Below are 17,251 nucleotides of genomic sequence, written 5' to 3' on the forward strand. Positions count from 1 at the left end.
GGGGGGGGGGGGAAGAGTGGCTGTTAGCCCCGGGACAAAGTTACGCGCGGCAGCCCGGTCAGACATTCTGATGAGGTCCCGTGGTTAGGCGTTAGGTGGCGATCAGACCGCTGGGCAGCAGTGCGGCAAAGAAGCAGCACGGCGTGTTCACACCGGCAATCGTGCCGCTTCTGTGGCCAGCGCTGATTCCTCTTTGTGCGCATGCGCCATTGGGTGCTTGTGTGCATCCTGTGGAGACTTGGGAGAAAAAAACCCTGTTTGCGACGGGACATGGGCGGGCGCCAGATGCCATGGACTACCACCGGAAACGCGATCAGACGCCAGCCCTTGCCCCGCGGTTTCCGGAAACTAGTACCTCGGAGGTACTAGTTTTTAACTCAGTATCTTTGGTGGGAAGCCTCGGGTTCGCCATGGGAGCTCTACGCTTCCCAGATGTTGCGGTGTGATCGCGCCCGGAAAATCCGCCTATCATCCATCTCTGTAGCGTGGCTAATGCTCGGTGTTACCGCAGCCAAAGTGTACCATCCTCTCCTTGTGGTCCTTTCCGTATTTGCCAGCCACTCCGGATTTTCTCAGTGTTCAAGTTGAGGCAATTTAAGTCCACAGCAAAACAGCTTCTAAATAACGTGGGGCAACAGCAGGCTGGAACCTGGCTGACCACTGAAGGGAGGTAATGTAACAGAGAACAGGGGGGAAAACAGAATGAAAAGAAGGTTGAACTCAATTTTAGTGCAGAATTGCTTGGAGGACACCGTGGTGAACATGGATTAAAAGGAGAGTGCAGAAAGGGCCCTTGATAGGCCAATGATCTGTAGAAGGCAGCTTCATGCATTCATGATCTTTCCCTTGCAGAGTAGCCTGAATTGGGCTTCAGTTGGAAGCTTATGCCCCCTGCATGACCATAGGTGCGTGATGGAAGGGACCTTACACTGGTGAGGGTGTACATCTGGTATATTCTGCACTGAAGACACTCATGCATGGCAAACCTAGGGCAAGAGAGGCACAAACACATTTTTGTGGGGTAGCTTTTACCCAAATAGGCCTCCAAATAGTGGGTTGATGGCTGCTCTGCTAACAATGGTGCTTTTCTCGGATGCAAGAAGCTTTCCCCTGGTGCAAGAAGCACAACTTTTGGCAGAGTGGAACCACAGGATTTTAGTGCAAGCATTGCAAAGTCATTGCTTAGTTGATCAGGGAGAGAATCCAAATATTTTCCCCCACAGTAGTGGAATTGTTATGTAGCCATTGTGTAGGGTTGCCAGCCTCCAGGTGGGGCCTGGGGATCTCCCGCTTTTACAACTGATCCCCGGCTAACAGAGATCAGCTCCCCTGGAGAAAATGGCTGCTTTGGAGGGTGGACTCTATGGCATTGTATCATGCTGAGGCCCCTCCCCTCCCCAAACCACCCTCTCCTGGATCCACCCCCAAAGTCTCCAGGTATTTTCCAACCCAGACCTGGCAACCCTACCATTGTAGTAGATCTGTTATGTGTTCCCTGCAGTTAACACTTTTGTTGTGAGCATGCCACATTTTCCCAGCACTCAAATCACACCCTAAGTGTGAGAGCCAGTGTGGTGTAATGGTTAAGTGTGGCAGACTCTAATATGGAGAACTGGGTTTGATTCCCCACTCCTCCGCATGAGGCCTGCTGGGTGACCTTCAGCCAGTCACAGTTCCCTCAGAACTCTCTCAGCCCCACCTGCCTCACAAGACTCTGAGACTCTTTTGAGTAGTGAAGAGTAGGGTATAAAATCTTCTTCTTCTTCTTCTTCTTCTTCTTCTTCTTCTTCTTCTTCTTCTTCTTCTTCTTCTTCTTCTTCTTCGTCCAGGAACTGGTTTTAATATATATGATTTTCACTCTCACTTATTGAAAATGCCTGGTTTTATATAAACAGTGATTGATCTATGTGAGAAATATGCTTTATGCACTGGATATGTAATCATTCTTGCATGTTTCTCCAACAGGTTATGCATAACAAGTTGATACAGGGTCCAGGAACGGGTTTTAATATATACGATTTTCAGTCTCATTTATTGAAAATGCCTGGTTCCATATAAATAGTGATTGATCTATGTGAGAAATACGCTTTATGCACTGGATATGTAATCATTCTTGCATGTTTCTCCAACAGGTTATGCATAACAAGTTGATAGGGAGTGTGTTGATTGGCTCCTTTAAAGTAGATTTGGGGACAGTTTACCTCCAACCAGGTAAGAGACATGTTTTCAAACTAACCCTGCCTTGTTGAACAACTTTTTTTGCATCAGCTGTGTCTCATGGCTTATTCACAGGTTCTTTGGGCGCATGGCCTGTCATCTTTAAAATTCTGGGTGGCAAATTATCCATGGTGAGCAGGCTGCGAGATCATAGCATCAGGGACCCATTCCAGATCATCATCTTTGCAGCATGAGAAATGTTAAAGAATTCTGATTTCGAGTTCCCTTTTTCAGTGAAGGCTGATCATTTGAAGAAGCATACCTGGACAATGAGCCATGCTAATAGATTTCTCTTCCTTCTTCTGCTACCCATAGCTCCATGAAGAGTCGGACAGTGAAGGCTGATCAAACAACAACAACAACCTGGACAATGAGCCATGCTAATAGATTTCTCTTCCTTCTTCTGCTACCCATAGCTCCATCCCACCATGTATGGTAGCAGGGCCTTGGAGCTGGGTTACATCAACAGTCCAGGGCAGAAGAACCAATCACCCATCCTTCAGAAAATCAGCTGCCCATTACAAAAAAGCGTGTCATTACAAAAACCCAATAGAGCTGGAACTAGATGTTGCAATATATGCTCTTCTGCTGATGAAAATAGAAGCCATGTGTCTAGTTTTTGCCTCCTGCATAATATTTAGTAGATGTCCTGACATTTTGACAATGTGTGTGTGACGACCTCTTATCTGGGTCTGGTTTGCCTTTAAAAGTTCTTATGTTTTTACTCTATAGGGTATTTTCGCCGCCACCAGGGAAATTTAAGACTTTCCCAGCCTCTTACTATAATATATTTCTTCTTCTGGTTTGGTAATGTGGCCAGGGTCTAGGCATTCATGAAGGACTATGTGTTATTTCCTGAGGAATTTCGTTCAGAACTGTTATCTTAAATAAAAGTAGATTTATTTGCTGTTTCACACACTTTTCTCTTCACTGACAGGGCTCTGGGCATGTCACTATGTAACAATAGTTTCCTTTAGCCATATATGGTCACTGTTTCTTTATGCTTTAACTTTTCTTAACACACACCAGACTTCTCTCTTATGTTTCACACAGGAACCGTCTCACACAGAGACCTCAGGACAAAACTAATATATTAACTGCTTTTGTACAGCACTCTCTGCTGTCTGACTAACTGTTTTACTCCGAACTAAGCAACCCACACAGGGAAGCCTCTTCTTATCTGTTTAACTGTACTGCAGGAGAAGAGGGAGGGTAATTTGCTTCCTCCCTGCCTCTCCCCACACCTGCCTGTCTGGGGCCAGGGAGGGCCTTCGCGGGGCTTCCTCGCACTCCCACTGGCCTTGCAGGTCCACCGCCGGGCCCCTCATGGGGCTCGGCAGTGGAGCTGCAAGGCCGGTGCCCGGGACCGTTAGGGGTGGGGTGTGTGGCCTTATGACACACTTCTGGTGATGTCAGGGGGTGTGGCCTCATGACACACGTTCGGTGATGTCAGGGGGTGTGGCATATGCTAATGAGTTATGCTAATGAGTTCCCCTAGCTCTTTTTCTATGAAATGACCCCTGCCCCAGGGTATTCAAACTATAAACTTTTCCCAATGATGGTACTATAGCATTTGAACTTGTGAATCTGACTATGATTTGTTGCATGGCTAGCTTGGTTGAAGAAGGAAAGCCGCATTCTTTATTACCTTCTAGAACGTTCCCAATTTTGTTCTCATGACAGCTACTTGCTGGTAGCTCGTGGTCTGCAGATGTGCTCTTCCCTTGAGCTGCGATTTCAAAAACCCTCCTGTGTACTGTTGTTCTTTGTGTATTTTTCCAGGTCATCAGTTTTGTGACAAGTGGGCCCTTCTCACAGACCCTGCTGATATTCGGACAGGAGCTAAGGGATATCTGAAGTGTGATATCAGCGTTGCAGGAAAAGGAGACACAATACAAGCTGCCCAGAAAGCAAGCGATGCGGAAGAGCAGATTGAGAAGTACTGTCATAACTTTATTAGTTTCTGTCTGCCTAGTGTGCTTGTTCTATAGACAGATGCCTCTGCAAAGCAAGGGCATACAGCATGGTTTGGGCTGATATCACTAGAGTGGTATCCTATCTTTTTCTTGACAAAGAAAGCAAATTCACCCTGGTGCTTTAGGCCTGCCTCCAGGGCACACTTAAAATGGTTTCACCAGGGTAATCTGGGAAGTGTAGTGCTCTGAGGTAATTCAGGGATCCCTAAGAAGAAATTGTCAGTATTCATGGCAAACTACAATCCCTGGGATGTTATAAGGGAGCTATGGGTTGGTTCCTGCGCAATTGCTCCACTGATGGAAATAATGTCTGCTGGAGCAGGATTTCTTTACCTCTTCCCTGCCACTGAGGTTGGAAAAAAAATGCTCTACAGTGCTTCTCTGCAGGAAATGGGACCCCCAAGAACAGTATAAGAGTGGAGCTGGAAGGTTGCCATATAGGATTGCCAGGCATGGGAACTTACAGAGGGGGAGTGTGATCATCGCTCTTGATGCGAGGACACCACTTCTTGAGCGACCTGGAAGTGATGTTATCATGCTGGGGAGCGATGCTCTACCACTTTATTAGAGTTTTTGGCGAGTGCTAGAATGCCACCTTGGACCTGACCATGTCACTTCAGAGTTATGCCAGAAGTTGTGTCATCGTGCCGGGAATGACAATTGTGCCACCCCCATTTCATCAGCCAGTTTCCTCCTCCCACCCAGCTGAATGGTGGTGGGCAGTGGGGGTGGGAAGGCGGGAAATCTCCCGCAATATGCAAGAATATGGTAAGCCTACTGCCACCACTGTGGAGGAATCACAAACGACTGTTGGTGTCGGAGGAGGTTTTCCACTGAATCTAACCCCACAACAGTTAAGTTGGTGTAAAACCAAGTTCGGAGTGCAGAGATGCCATGAACATCTCAGTTTATATTCCTTTCTAAAATATTATGATGACATATTGGAGCCAAACTGCACGATCAATGTCTTCATATGAGCTTTCTTTTGCTGGGCAACATAATCTCAGACGAGCCATCCAACGTCTGAATCTTCCTCCGTGTATGAAATTCCCTGCAGTTAAAATAGGTATCTAGGAAAGAGTTCTAGCCTCTCCATCTCCTTGACATGCTAGTTTTTCCTTGACAGGCAGCTTTTGTATATGGCAGAATGTTTGAAGATTCAAAGCACAATCCTGTGCAAATATACTCCGATCTAAGTCTGCTCAGGGATTGCACTGTCAGTCAAACCAGCAAGTCCCGCTTCACAGAAAAGCCAGACGTATTTGGCTTTATTAACCCCCAAATTATAGGCCCCGGTCACACGGGCGGGAAAACGGGGGGGGGGGAGGCGTGGCCAATTGCTCCGGTGCAATTAGAGCCACCAGAACGCGATCTGACGCGTCGGCGGCAAACCACGGGTCCTGTCCTCCCCCCCTGCACATTAACGAGGGGCCGGCGCGATTACACTGCAGGAGTCCGGAGGCAGCCCGTGGCAAACCGTTTGCCACTACATACGAGGTACTGTTTTTTTATTGCACTTTTTCGGCGGTATGCCACAGGTTGGCCACGGGTGCGCTCCACTTGCCAGATGTTGCTGTGTGATCGCATCCCGATAATCCGCCCACCACCTGTGGCTCTCCCGCGGCAAATTTGCCGTGTGACCGGGACCATAGTAGACAAAATATTTGGGGCAAATTTGCACAGCTGCCCGGTTCATTGTTCTATGCTTTCTGTTTGTGGCTGATGGGGTTAATCACAAGTAGGAGCTTCTAGTTTTGCCTGAGCTTCTTTTACTCAATCCATGGAGGCAGCATTCTGAGTGGGAGTATCAGACCATCTGGAAAGATCTCCGGAACAGAGCACTGGTGTACATGAAGTTCACAGTTTTAATAACTAGAAACATAGCAGCATTGCATAGTAGTTTGAGTGTCAGAATAGGAGATCCAGGTTCAAAGAACAGTAATAATAAGAGATTGGATTTATACCCCGCCCTTCACTACCCAAGGGAGTCACAGAGCGGTTTACAATCTCCTCTCCCTTCCCCTCCCTACAGCAGACACCGTGTGAGGTAGGTGGGGCTGAGAGAGCCCTTTCAAGAACTGTTCGTGAGAGAACAGCTCTGAAAGAACATGTAACTGACCCAAGGTCACACCAGCAGCTGCATGTGGAGGAGTGGGGAATCAAACCCGGTTCTCCCAGATTAGATTCCGTGTTCCTAACCACTGCACCAAACTGGCTTTCAATACTGACTCCTGCCATAGATTGCTTGCTGGGTGACATTGGGACAGTCACATATTGTCAGCCTAATCTACCTCACAGGGTTGTTGTGAGGGTAAAATGGAGGAGAGGACAACAGTGTGAGCCGCTTTGTGTCCCCATTGGGGAGAAAGGCGGGGTGTAAATAAAGTCAATAATAAATAAATAACCCGCTCCCGTTCTCCACGTAGTCTGAGCGCACATTCTTTGTCGATAGCAACAAGGTTCCGAACTCGTTGCACTGAGTTTTCTTTACAGAATGTCGCTTTTCTCTCTAGGAACCTCTTGATTCCCAAAGGATTTCCATCAGAAAGGCCTTGGGCCCGGTTTTATGTGCGAATCTACAAAGCTGAAGGGCTCCCCAAGATGAACTCTAGCATCATGGCTAACGTCACCAAAGCGTTCATGGGAGACAGCAAAGACCTCGTGGATCCATTTGTGGTGGTCACGTTTGCAGGCCAAATGGTAAAGAATGTCTGAACTGTAGGCCTATCCTTGCAGCAGATCTCCTGCAGCGCTCGTTCTTCGTCCTATCCCCTCCAACCAGAAATCCTCCAGCATTCAGACCACTGTCTTGAATTTGAATTTGAATTATATTAGTTAGTAATAAGATCTGTTTTGGTGAAAATGAATGGTGTGTTGTGCCCAGCTGCTACACATACGTATGTAAGTATCAAGTCACAAATGACTTATGGCAACCTCAAGAAGGGGCTTTTAAGGCACGTAGGAAGCAGAGATATGGCCCCTGCCACACGGGGTGGGGGAAGCAAAGAGACACGCGGCGGCAGGATCACATAGATCCCCTGAGCCGCCGCACACTTCCTCCCCGGCACGATCAGATGCCGGGGTGAAGCCACTGAAGGGAGAGCGAGGCAGCCAAACTGCGCATGTGTGCGCATGCACAGATCGGCCGGGAGCCTCGATTGCTCCGGAAGACGGGCGCGCCGGCGATCTCACGGCCGCACTTGCTGTGCCGTCTTTTTTACTGCGGGTTTTCGGCCTGAAGGGCCGGATCGGGGACAGGTGTGCGCCGCTTCCCAGATGGTGCGGTGAGATCGCGCCCGTTTGCTGCGCCCCCGATCCGTCCCTCTCCCGGGCCAAAACCGTCTGTGTGACCGGGGCCATAGTTTGTCATTGCCTTCCTCTGCAGAGCCCTCCATGGTGGTCTCCCATCCAAGTATTGACCTGATCTGATGATTGGCCTACACCAGCTATGCTTACGTAATATAAAAGCAATAAGGTAGATAAAAAACCCCAAGGGAGTTAACTGTTTAAAGGAATTCTTAGTCTGGGTTCCAAAGTTCAGGATATGTTTTGAACCCATCTACTTTACAAACATCGGTTGGTCTGATTCTGCTAATTTCCCTCCAAAGAATCCCAGGAAACTGCAGTTATGCGCAGGTTCTGAGAAGTCTTTGTTAGATGTGACAAAAGTCCTCTCTCTGAACTGCAGTTGCCAGGATTCCCTAGGAGGAGGAAATAGTGGTTTAATCAGTTAATTTTGTTTTAGAGTCTATATGCTCTGTAGGATGAAAGTCGGTGTGGTATAGCACAATCTCATAAAGTGATACAGGGTTCATATAAACAGTACCTGAAATAAACCAATTAGAGGATGAGATGAGTCATGATTTTGAAGGTTCACTTCTAATACTGAAGGCTGCCTGACACATATAGATTCAAATGAGCATCTGCAGCTGCCTCAATGTAGACAAAGACCAACAGTCCACCTAGTTTTAGTACTGTCTTCTCTAGCTGGAAAGCAGCGCTCTAGAGTCTCGGGCAGAGGAAAGCCTTTTCCAACATCTGCCAAGATCTTTCAATCAGACACACCAGGGACTGGACCCGGACCTTCTGAATGCAGATACTCTCCCACTTACATACTTCAAGAAACCACAGTCTTTTTCCTCTTTGGGATGCATGTGTTTGTTTGACATGTGTATTTGTTCCATGTATACAGTATGTTCTTAGGGCACACTTAAAAAACTTGACATGCAATGCAGCCCGGGCATGTTCTTGATGTTCATCAGCAGCATGCCAGCATTGGGGGGGCGGGGTGGGGATTTTGGGCCGCATCAGGAGAGCGCTGAGAAACATGCACTCTCCAGGCAGAAATACTTCAATCAGTGGTAATTTTTCATGGAATCATGCCCAAGATGATCAGTGAGATTCACATGGATCAGTAGGGATCTGAAGCCGGATCTCTCTGGGCCAGTCTCTTCTGCTATAACTTTTGCCCCCGACCTTTTCTTCTGTGACAACAGAGGACAATTGATATTAAACACCCCTGAACTTCCTTGAGGCCACAGACTGCCATCTCTCTTCTAGCCTTCCTTATGTTCCGTATTCAACATTTGCTATCTCTCTGGGGTTGTTCTTTTTAAAAAAATGATTGTTCTGTGTTTGTATTCTTCTGAATTCTCTCCACTGCACCCTTCATATATACAGCAAGCACAACTGAACACAACTTTATTTCTGTAGGGAGGAAAAAGATAAAATGTCCCCATATTAATTTGTGTGGGAAACTTTCAGTGCCATCTTGTGGGAAATGTGGTCATTAGCTAAATAAGTGACGTAATAGAGCTACACTTATGAGAAACCAAGGCCAGGAGGCAATTTTAGTTTTAATGAAGCTGCTTGCTCTTTGCTTCGTCGGTTAACTGAAAAGTACAGACATTTTAAAGTGTCACTAAGTATATTACCTTAGGTAATTGTGTTTCAAAATGGACTTCTATTCAGAAAACATTTTTGTTATACACAGGGCTCTTTATGTAGAAAAAGCCCAGCAGGAACTCATTAGCATAATAGGCCACACCCAACAGCAGAAATCCATTAGCATATTAGGCCACACCCCTGACAGCACAGCTCATTAGCACATTAGGCCGCACCCCCATGTTACCAGAAGTGTGGTCATCCAGCCACACCCACCTTTTGCTTCTTATTCTGTTTACCTTGTTTGATGTCAAAACCCAGGGCTTTTTTTGTAGCAGGAACTCCTTTGCATGTTAGGCCACACACCCCTAATGTAGCCAATCCTAATGAGTTTCTGCTGTTGGGTGTGGCCTATTATGCTAATGAGTTCCTGCTGGGCGTGGCCAACTCGGGAGCCAGCCGGAACTCCGTTCCTGTGCGTTCCTGCCCAAAAATAGCCCTGGTTATACAGAGTGGGCTGGAAGAAGACAATCCATCCTCAGTTTTCCTCCCAGAGGGCTCAATTTCAAGTTCTGTGCATACCAAGGTGCTGACCCACAGGGTAGCCCTTCAGCTGAACCATGGGTAACACGGGAGGTTACAAACCATCACCTCCTGGGCCTGCAGCACAACTAACACCACCTGGGTCCAAGCCAAGTCCCTGAATTATTGCCATAGGGGCCTGGCTCAAATCTAACTGGAACCGCACAGGAGATAGCAATGAGTGGGCCTTGCTTTGGGCGAAAAGATTCCTTTGGGCCAGCCCTGTGCCTGTGATCAGTACCCTGTGCTAAGGGTTTGATGATTTGGGAGCCCTTGATCTCAAATGACAAGCCATGCTGCATCACCATGATGTCCATTCCTTCATGTGAAACAAGTTGCACTTGAGAAAATGCATTGTTAAGGTAAAGATGGATTTTCAGTGCAGTCCTAAAGCAGAGTTGCACCCCTCTAAGTCAACTGAAATAAATTAGCTTGGACAGATACACCTCTGGTTAGGATTGCACTGTTAGTGCTGAAGGTGAAGTCACAGCAGATTCACTGATCTAAAAACCCAGGTTTGGCCAGTCTTCACATTTGGCTAACAGGCATACATTCTAGCAGGTCTATGCATGAACACATGAATCTGCCTTATATTGAATCATACCATTGGACTGTCAAGGTCAGTATTGTCCATAGACCAGCCAGCAGCTCTCCAGGGTCTCAGGTGGAGCCGTCTTTCACGTCACCCAGAACCTGATCCTTTTAATTAGAGTTGCTGGGGATTGAACCTGGGACCTTCTGCATGCCAAGCAGATGCTCTGTAATGGAGCCTCTACCCATGGTTTAGCCAGTCTTTCCCACTGCTGTAGGCAGTCATACTGTGTGTGTTAAGTGCCATCAAGTCACTTCCAAGTTATGGAGACTCAGTGACTTAATGACTTCCAAAACATTAACAGCCTTGTTCAGGTCCTGCAAATGGCAGTCAGCCAGTGTTCCCTCTAGGCTGAGTTAGTGTGAGCTAGCTCGCAGATTTTTAGCCTCTGGCTCACACATTCTTGTCTTAGCTCAGGAAGGAGGGCTCCAGAGCAAACTAGTTTCTGCAGTTGCCAAATCGCTCGCTCACAACTTTAATGCTGGTAGCTCACCAAGTAGGATTTTTGCTCACAAGACTCCACAGCTTAGAGGGAACATTGAATCAGACTACCTTTTAATTTTGAAATATATTTTAAAATACTTTAGCATACATACTTTATTTACAAAATCCATCAAATTGCAATTATAGTCAACCATATGCAGAAGCAACAAAACACCGAAACATTGCAGCACTAAACTGTGGTGGCTTCGCTTCATCCCAAAATATGTCATGTCGGTACATTGCAAATGAAGACTGGCTTTCAGCGAAGTTTATTTATCAATGTCCTATTCTGTTTATATTACAGTAGGTCAATTTAGTAATTCTAGCAGTTGTCTGTATGTCTGGAATCCTTTCTGCCTCCTTTCTGAAACTGGAGGAATATCTGATTTCCTCCAGTATGCGGCCAAAGAAATTTTTGGCAGCTGTAATGAGGTTGATAATTAAATCTAAATCAATTTCCTCAAGAAAAGTAAACAGAAGTCTTGTGGCACTTTAAAGTTTTTTTTTTAGCACAGCCTTTCATGGATCAGAGCCCACTTTGTCATATGAATGTGGCGGGTCCTCGTTATACAGATATTTATGTATGTGATTATGAAGAGGATTTTTTAAAAAAAGGCAGGGCCATGAAAAGCAAACATGAGTGACCTTAATTTTCCAATCCACGGCTGCTCTCGGCAAGGTGACCTTGCTTTCTACGCATGCGCATTAGCATTAAGTCTCGAGTTACCAGGATGCAGCTAGCAACCCCCAGGAGAAATCTGGGGCTGCGGCCTGGTACCCTGGCATCACGCCAGCACACTGACATCACTTCCGGTGCAAACCAGAAGTGATGTCTTTAGACACTCCAGCATATACTAAACCAATATGGTTTCACCATAGAGTTTGTAAATGCTAGAGCATCCACTCTATCACTTCCAGTTTTTACTGTAAGTGACATCAGTGCCCCAGTGCTATGCTGGCATGTGCTCCAGCACCCCAGTTTCCTCCCATGGGTGCCTGAGATATCAGTGGACAAAGAGCAGGGATACCAGGAGGTCTCTCGCTACAGGCCTAATTAAGTCTTTCTAAAAAGCTCTAAAAAGGATGGTCCTGTTGGAGCTTGTATGACCCAGCAGGTGGGACTCTGTTATTCTCCTGAGAGTCCTGACCTCATGGTTTGAAGACTAGTTCAGTAGGGAATGATACACAAGGAACAACTGTTTAGTTCACACAGCATCTCTCTTGCAAGTGGAGCCAGGTGGCAGGATGAGGGCAACTGTCTCAAATTCTTTCTGGTCTTTCGTTTCAGGGACGGACAACAGTGCAGAAGAACTGTGCTGACCCTGTGTGGCATGAGCAGGTTATCTTTAAGGAGATGTTCCCACCACTGTGCCGAAGGGTCAAAATCCAGGTGTGGGATGAAGGGAGCATGAACGATGTGGCCTTAGCCACTCACTTCATAGACCTGAAGAAAATCTCAAATGAACAGGATGGTGATAAAGGTACAGAGCAGTGCATGTGTTGGTTTAACAAAGCTTGAACTATCAACAGTTTTTATAGCCAATTTGGTGTGGTGGTTAAGAGTGGCAGACTCTAATCTGGGAGAACTGGGTTTGATTCCCCACTCCTCCACATGCGGCCAGCTGGGTGACCTTCAGTCAGTCACACGTTCTTTCAGAGCTGTTCTCTCAGAGCTGTCTCAGCCCCACTTACCTCACAGGATGTCTGTTGTGGGGAGAGGAAGAGAAGGAGATTGTAAGCCACTCTAAGACTCTAAGTGAAGGGCGAGTATAAATCACTCTTATACTGTAAGGGTGAGGTTTCTGAACCCATGGATAGTTCCTCCAAGTTAGGAGATTCCTGGAGATTTGGGGATACAGCATGGGGAGGAAAGGGACCTCCGCAGGGTATAATGCCCTAGAATCCACCCTTGAAAGCAGCCATTTTCTCCAGGGGAACTAACTCAGTAATCTGGAGATGAGCTGGAATTCTGGGAGATCTCCAGGCCTCTCATGGAGGATGGCAAAAACTATCAAACATCAAACACGGTCTACTTCTAGATGGTGCGAAAAGGCCTAATCAAACTGTGAATGTTTTTAAAGATAGATAGTGCTCATTCTGGAACAAAAATTGTAATTGTGAGTTTGACAAATGAACATGATTCAACTTATGTATGTGCGCTATGATTTACAAATGTACTGTTTGATCTTCAATAAAGTTTATAAAATCTAAAAAAAAAAAAAATGGAGGATGGCAAACCTACTTGGAGGCCTGTTGAAGCCCAATCATGAGAACCTTTTGGAAGGACTGGGAATTTGTTAAAGAAGTACCAAAAGTCCCTGCTGCAGCCTTCACAATTACTCCATATGGCAAGCAATGTTGTCCTGTAAGCTTCAATTTAAGCCTGCTTGTCTAAATGCAGGGCTATTTTTGGGCAGGAACGGAGTTCCGGCTGGCTCCCGAGTTGGCCATGCCCAGCAGGAACTCATTAGCATAATAGGCCACACCCAACAGCAGAAACTCATTAGGATTAGCTACATTAGAGGTGTGTGGCCTAACATGCAAAGGGTTCCTGCTACAAAAAAAGCCCTGGGTTTTGACAACAAGCAAGGTAAACAGAATAAGAAGCAAAAGGTGGGTGTGGCTGGATGACCACACTTCTGGTAACATGGGGGTGTGCCTAATATATTAATATGCTGTGTTGTCAGGGGTGTGGCCTAATAGGATAATGAGTTCCTGCTGTTGGGTGTGGCCTATTATGCTAATGAGTTCCTGCTGGGCTTTTTCTACAAAAAGAGCCCAGTCTAAATGTCTATTGACTTTAGGCATGCCAGCCTGCCAGTTTTAAGTGGCAAGCTGTTCTGCTTACTTTCAAGTAAATTGGCTTGCAAGTAGGCAAATCCTTCCTGTACTGGGCACATTCATTTCTCTTGTCTCTTGTGGTTCAGTGGTGGAGACTCTTTTGCCATGCAGAAGGTCCGAGGTTCAGTCCCTGGCATCTCCAGTTAAAAGATCTTGCAGTGGGTGATGTGAAAGACCTCTGCTTGAGAACCTGGAGAGTCACTGCGAGTCCGAGGAGGCAATACTGTCTGTGGTGGACCAAGGTTCTGATTCAGTATAAGACAGCTTCATGTGGTGTTTTTCCCCCAGGGTTCTTGCCTACCTTTGGGCCTGCTTGGATCAATCTCTATGGCTCTCCCAGAAACCACAGCCTGATGGACGATCACCAGGAGCTCAATGAAGGTTACGGGGAAGGTGTCTCTTTTAGGGGACGGCTCCTAATTGAGCTCGCTGTAGAGATCCTCTCCGGTGGAGCCCACGAGTCGAAGTTATCAAAGATCATCAAGGAGTTAAAGCCATCTTCCAAGGAGAAGGATGCAAAAGGCTCTAAAGGGTCAGGGAAAGATAAAGACAAAGGAGCAGAAGATGGAAAATCATCCGCTGCAGATAAAACAAACTCAACTGATGTGGAAGTGGAGCCATTTGATGTGCCACCTGAGGTAAATATTAAAATTCTTGATGCCAAATGTGGAACTAATTTCCAGAATAAGGTCCTGTGTTTAGAGAATGCCAGGTTTAGATGCCGTAACTTCTCCCCCAAGGAACTCTGGGAATCCTAGTTCTGTCATGGAGGCTTGATCATACCCACTATAAACATTCTTAAACATTGGAATCTCTGCCACTCCAGGTGGTGGCTAGAGATCTCCTGGGATTACAACTGATCTCCAGGCATCAGAGATCACCTGGAGAAAATGGCAACTTGGGAAGGTGGACTTTATGGCATTATACCCAACAGAAGTCCTTCCTCTCCCCAAACCCCATCCTCCTCAGGCTCCACCCCCCCAAATCTCCAGGTATTTCCCAACCTGGAGCTGGCAGGCCTATATGCCACTGGCACTATTTTAGTGACTTCAATGTGTCCCCGGTCACATGGGAAGATTAGATCCGCAAGAGGGACGGATCAGGGGCGCATCAAGCGGGCGCGATCACACCGCGACATCTGGGAAGCGGCGCGCACCCGTCCCTGATCCGTCTCTCTTCCGGCTGAAGATGTGGAGTTAAAATAAACCTGCTAAGCACTACTACCTACTGGAAAATCCGCTGCATGGGCGGCCGTGTGATCGCTGACGCGCCCGTCTCCCGCAGCATGTGAGGTCCTCTGCTGAGCTGCGCAGGCGCACACATGCGCATCAGCCTCGCCTTGCTCTCCTGTCCGTGGCTTCCCCCTTGCATCTTTTTTTTCCTTTGGCCCCCAAAGGGGATTTTTTTATTACATTTTTCTAAAGACTACAAATCTACAACGAAAATAAGGAAAGGGAACTACAATTAGGGATAAGGAAAAGAATACCCACTACTATCTAAAATCCCAAGAGAGGAGATCCTCAGAATCGCTTAAGTACAAAGTCAGTTCTAAACTCGCTAACAATTTTTTGAACTTAGTCAGGTCTGCTAATACAACTTTTGAATCTTAAATTATCTGTTAAAAAGAAAAACCCCAAAGCATCTCATTACAATCAACCCTTTTCAAAGACACAATACAGAGTCCTTCAGCCTTCATTTCTTCTTATCCTGTCTTCTTCGCAGTTTATAAGGACTTTTAGGATCCGCTGCCCCCTTCTCTGTCAGAGAGTCCTCTCCAGAAGACCCCGAGTCCAGCTCGCCACTGGACTTACTGTCCTCTTCATCACCTTTCTCTTGCTCGCCCATCTGGATTTTCAAAAAGTCCCATGCTTTGGAAACAGAGTCAATCTTTTCCTTTTTATCTTGAAGTTTGAAGGTTATGCCCTCTGGATACAACCACCGGTAGCTGATTGCATTTGTTTGAAGAAAAAGGATTAAATCTTTGTATTTCCTTCTCCTTTGTCTTATTTCAAATGGGATGTCTTTAAGGGTCCTGATGGTGCTGTTCCCGATTTTCAAGGTTGTCCGCTTCCCCCTCCCATCTGATTGGGCTGGGGAGCATATGCGCGGTGGCTCGGGGGATCTGTCTGATCCCGCTGCAGCGCTTCTCTTTTGGTGTGGCTCTAAATCCACTTCAGCCGTGCCTTTCCCCCTAGTGTGACCGGGGCCTGTGTGAACCATTCATGTCCTGTGTTATTTGTTCACAATTTTCGACTTAGGAGTGGTTTTGTGAAAAAGACTTGTTCATACGGGTTGGACCCAAGAGTTTGGTTTCTGTTAACAGGAGCCACTTGTGTCAGTAGAATGTAACTCTACTACCTCCTCCTTGCACTATAGTCTACTGACCTCCCCCAAAATGATACGTTGTCCCTCAGAAACAGCCTTTTGTGGGCTTCAGTGGGATGGGGGAGGCAGAAACATTTAGTCTGGAGACAATGTTTTTTTTGTTCATCTCTTTAGCCGCATTCATTCCACAAGGTCATGTATACCAAGTCAGACTGTTGGTCCATCTAGTTCAGGGTTCTCCTGCACTGCAGTCCTGATCTAAACTGGGACATCCTGTGTCTCCTTTTAAAATAAAAACAAGTGTTGGGAGCAATGTTCCCTCTAAGCTGTGGAGTCTTGTGAGCAAAAATTTTACTTTGTGAGCGACTGGCATTAAAGTTGTGAGTGAGCGATTCAGCTACTGCATAAATCAGTTGGCTCTGGAGCCACCCTTCCTGAGCTAAGACAAAAATGTGTGAGCTGGAGGCGAAAAAATTGTGAGCTAGCTCACACTAACTCAGCTTAGAGGGAACACTGGTTGGGAGTTCACCGACAGAACTCCTGGGATGTTTGGCCATTGAGCTGCCACACTGCTAAAGGCTTTGCTCAGGAAACCATAGAACTGCCGCCAGTCAGAGTAGACATTGCTGGGCCAGGTGGGCAAATGGTCTGATGCAGGATAAGATATGGGAGATCTCCAGGTCTCGTCTGGAGATGATATGAAAACCATCTTCAAGTACTTGAAGGGCTGTCACCTAGAGGATGGTGTGGAGTTGTTTCCTGTTGCCCCAGGAGGTTGGACCAGAACCAACGGGTTGAAATTGAATCAAGAGTTTTCGGCTAAACATTAGGAAGAACCTCCTGACATAGAGGTTCCTCAGTGGAACAGGCTTCCTCGGGGGGTGGGGGATGGGGGCTCTCCTTTGTTGGAGGTTTTCAAACAAAGGCTAGATGGCCATCTGATAGCAGTGCTGATTCCGTGAACTTAGGCAGATCACAAGAAGGGAGGGCAAGAAGCATTGCATCAGTGCTTAGTTCTTGTGGCCCTTTCTTGCACACCCAGGGAAATGCTGATTGCCACTTTGTGGTCAGTAAGCCATTTTTCTCCAGGGCAATTTGGCTGGGGATCCTGGAGGGTCCATCCTCCCTCACTGTGTGTGTGTGTGTGTGGAGATATTTGTGAATTTCCTGCATCGTGCCTAATTTGGGCTAGACGACCTTGGAGGTCCCTTCCAACTCTATGATTCTCTTATGTTAAAAAAGCTGTGTGTTCAAAATAATGGAGAGGGGTAGCTTGAGATGGGAGGGAAGGCTGTATGGTGTAGCCCTATCTCGCAGGGCCAGCACTCGGAAGGGAGACCTCCAAGGAAGA

The 17,251-nt window shown here is 46.8% G+C and overlaps 1 protein-coding gene across 1 annotated transcript in view; it reads left to right on the forward strand.

The window, feature by feature from the left end:
• Nucleotides 1–17,251, forward strand: part of FER1L6 (fer-1 like family member 6) — a 160,532-nt gene that overhangs the window by 48,805 nt on the left and 94,476 nt on the right. The window contains exons 7-11 of the mRNA XM_015428956.1: nucleotides 2,133–2,211; nucleotides 4,000–4,156; nucleotides 6,707–6,893; nucleotides 12,023–12,215; nucleotides 13,864–14,213. Of these exons, the coding sequence (XP_015284442.1) occupies nucleotides 2,133–2,211; nucleotides 4,000–4,156; nucleotides 6,707–6,893; nucleotides 12,023–12,215; nucleotides 13,864–14,213 (966 nt within the window). The remainder of the gene's footprint in view (nucleotides 1–2,132; nucleotides 2,212–3,999; nucleotides 4,157–6,706; nucleotides 6,894–12,022; nucleotides 12,216–13,863; nucleotides 14,214–17,251) is intronic.

The sequence above is a fragment of the Gekko japonicus genome, unplaced genomic scaffold (genome assembly GCF_001447785.1).
Source record: "Gekko japonicus isolate JY-2015 unplaced genomic scaffold, Gekko_japonicus_V1.1 scaffold1004, whole genome shotgun sequence".
In the NCBI taxonomy this organism is placed as follows: domain Eukaryota; kingdom Metazoa; phylum Chordata; class Lepidosauria; order Squamata; family Gekkonidae; genus Gekko; species Gekko japonicus.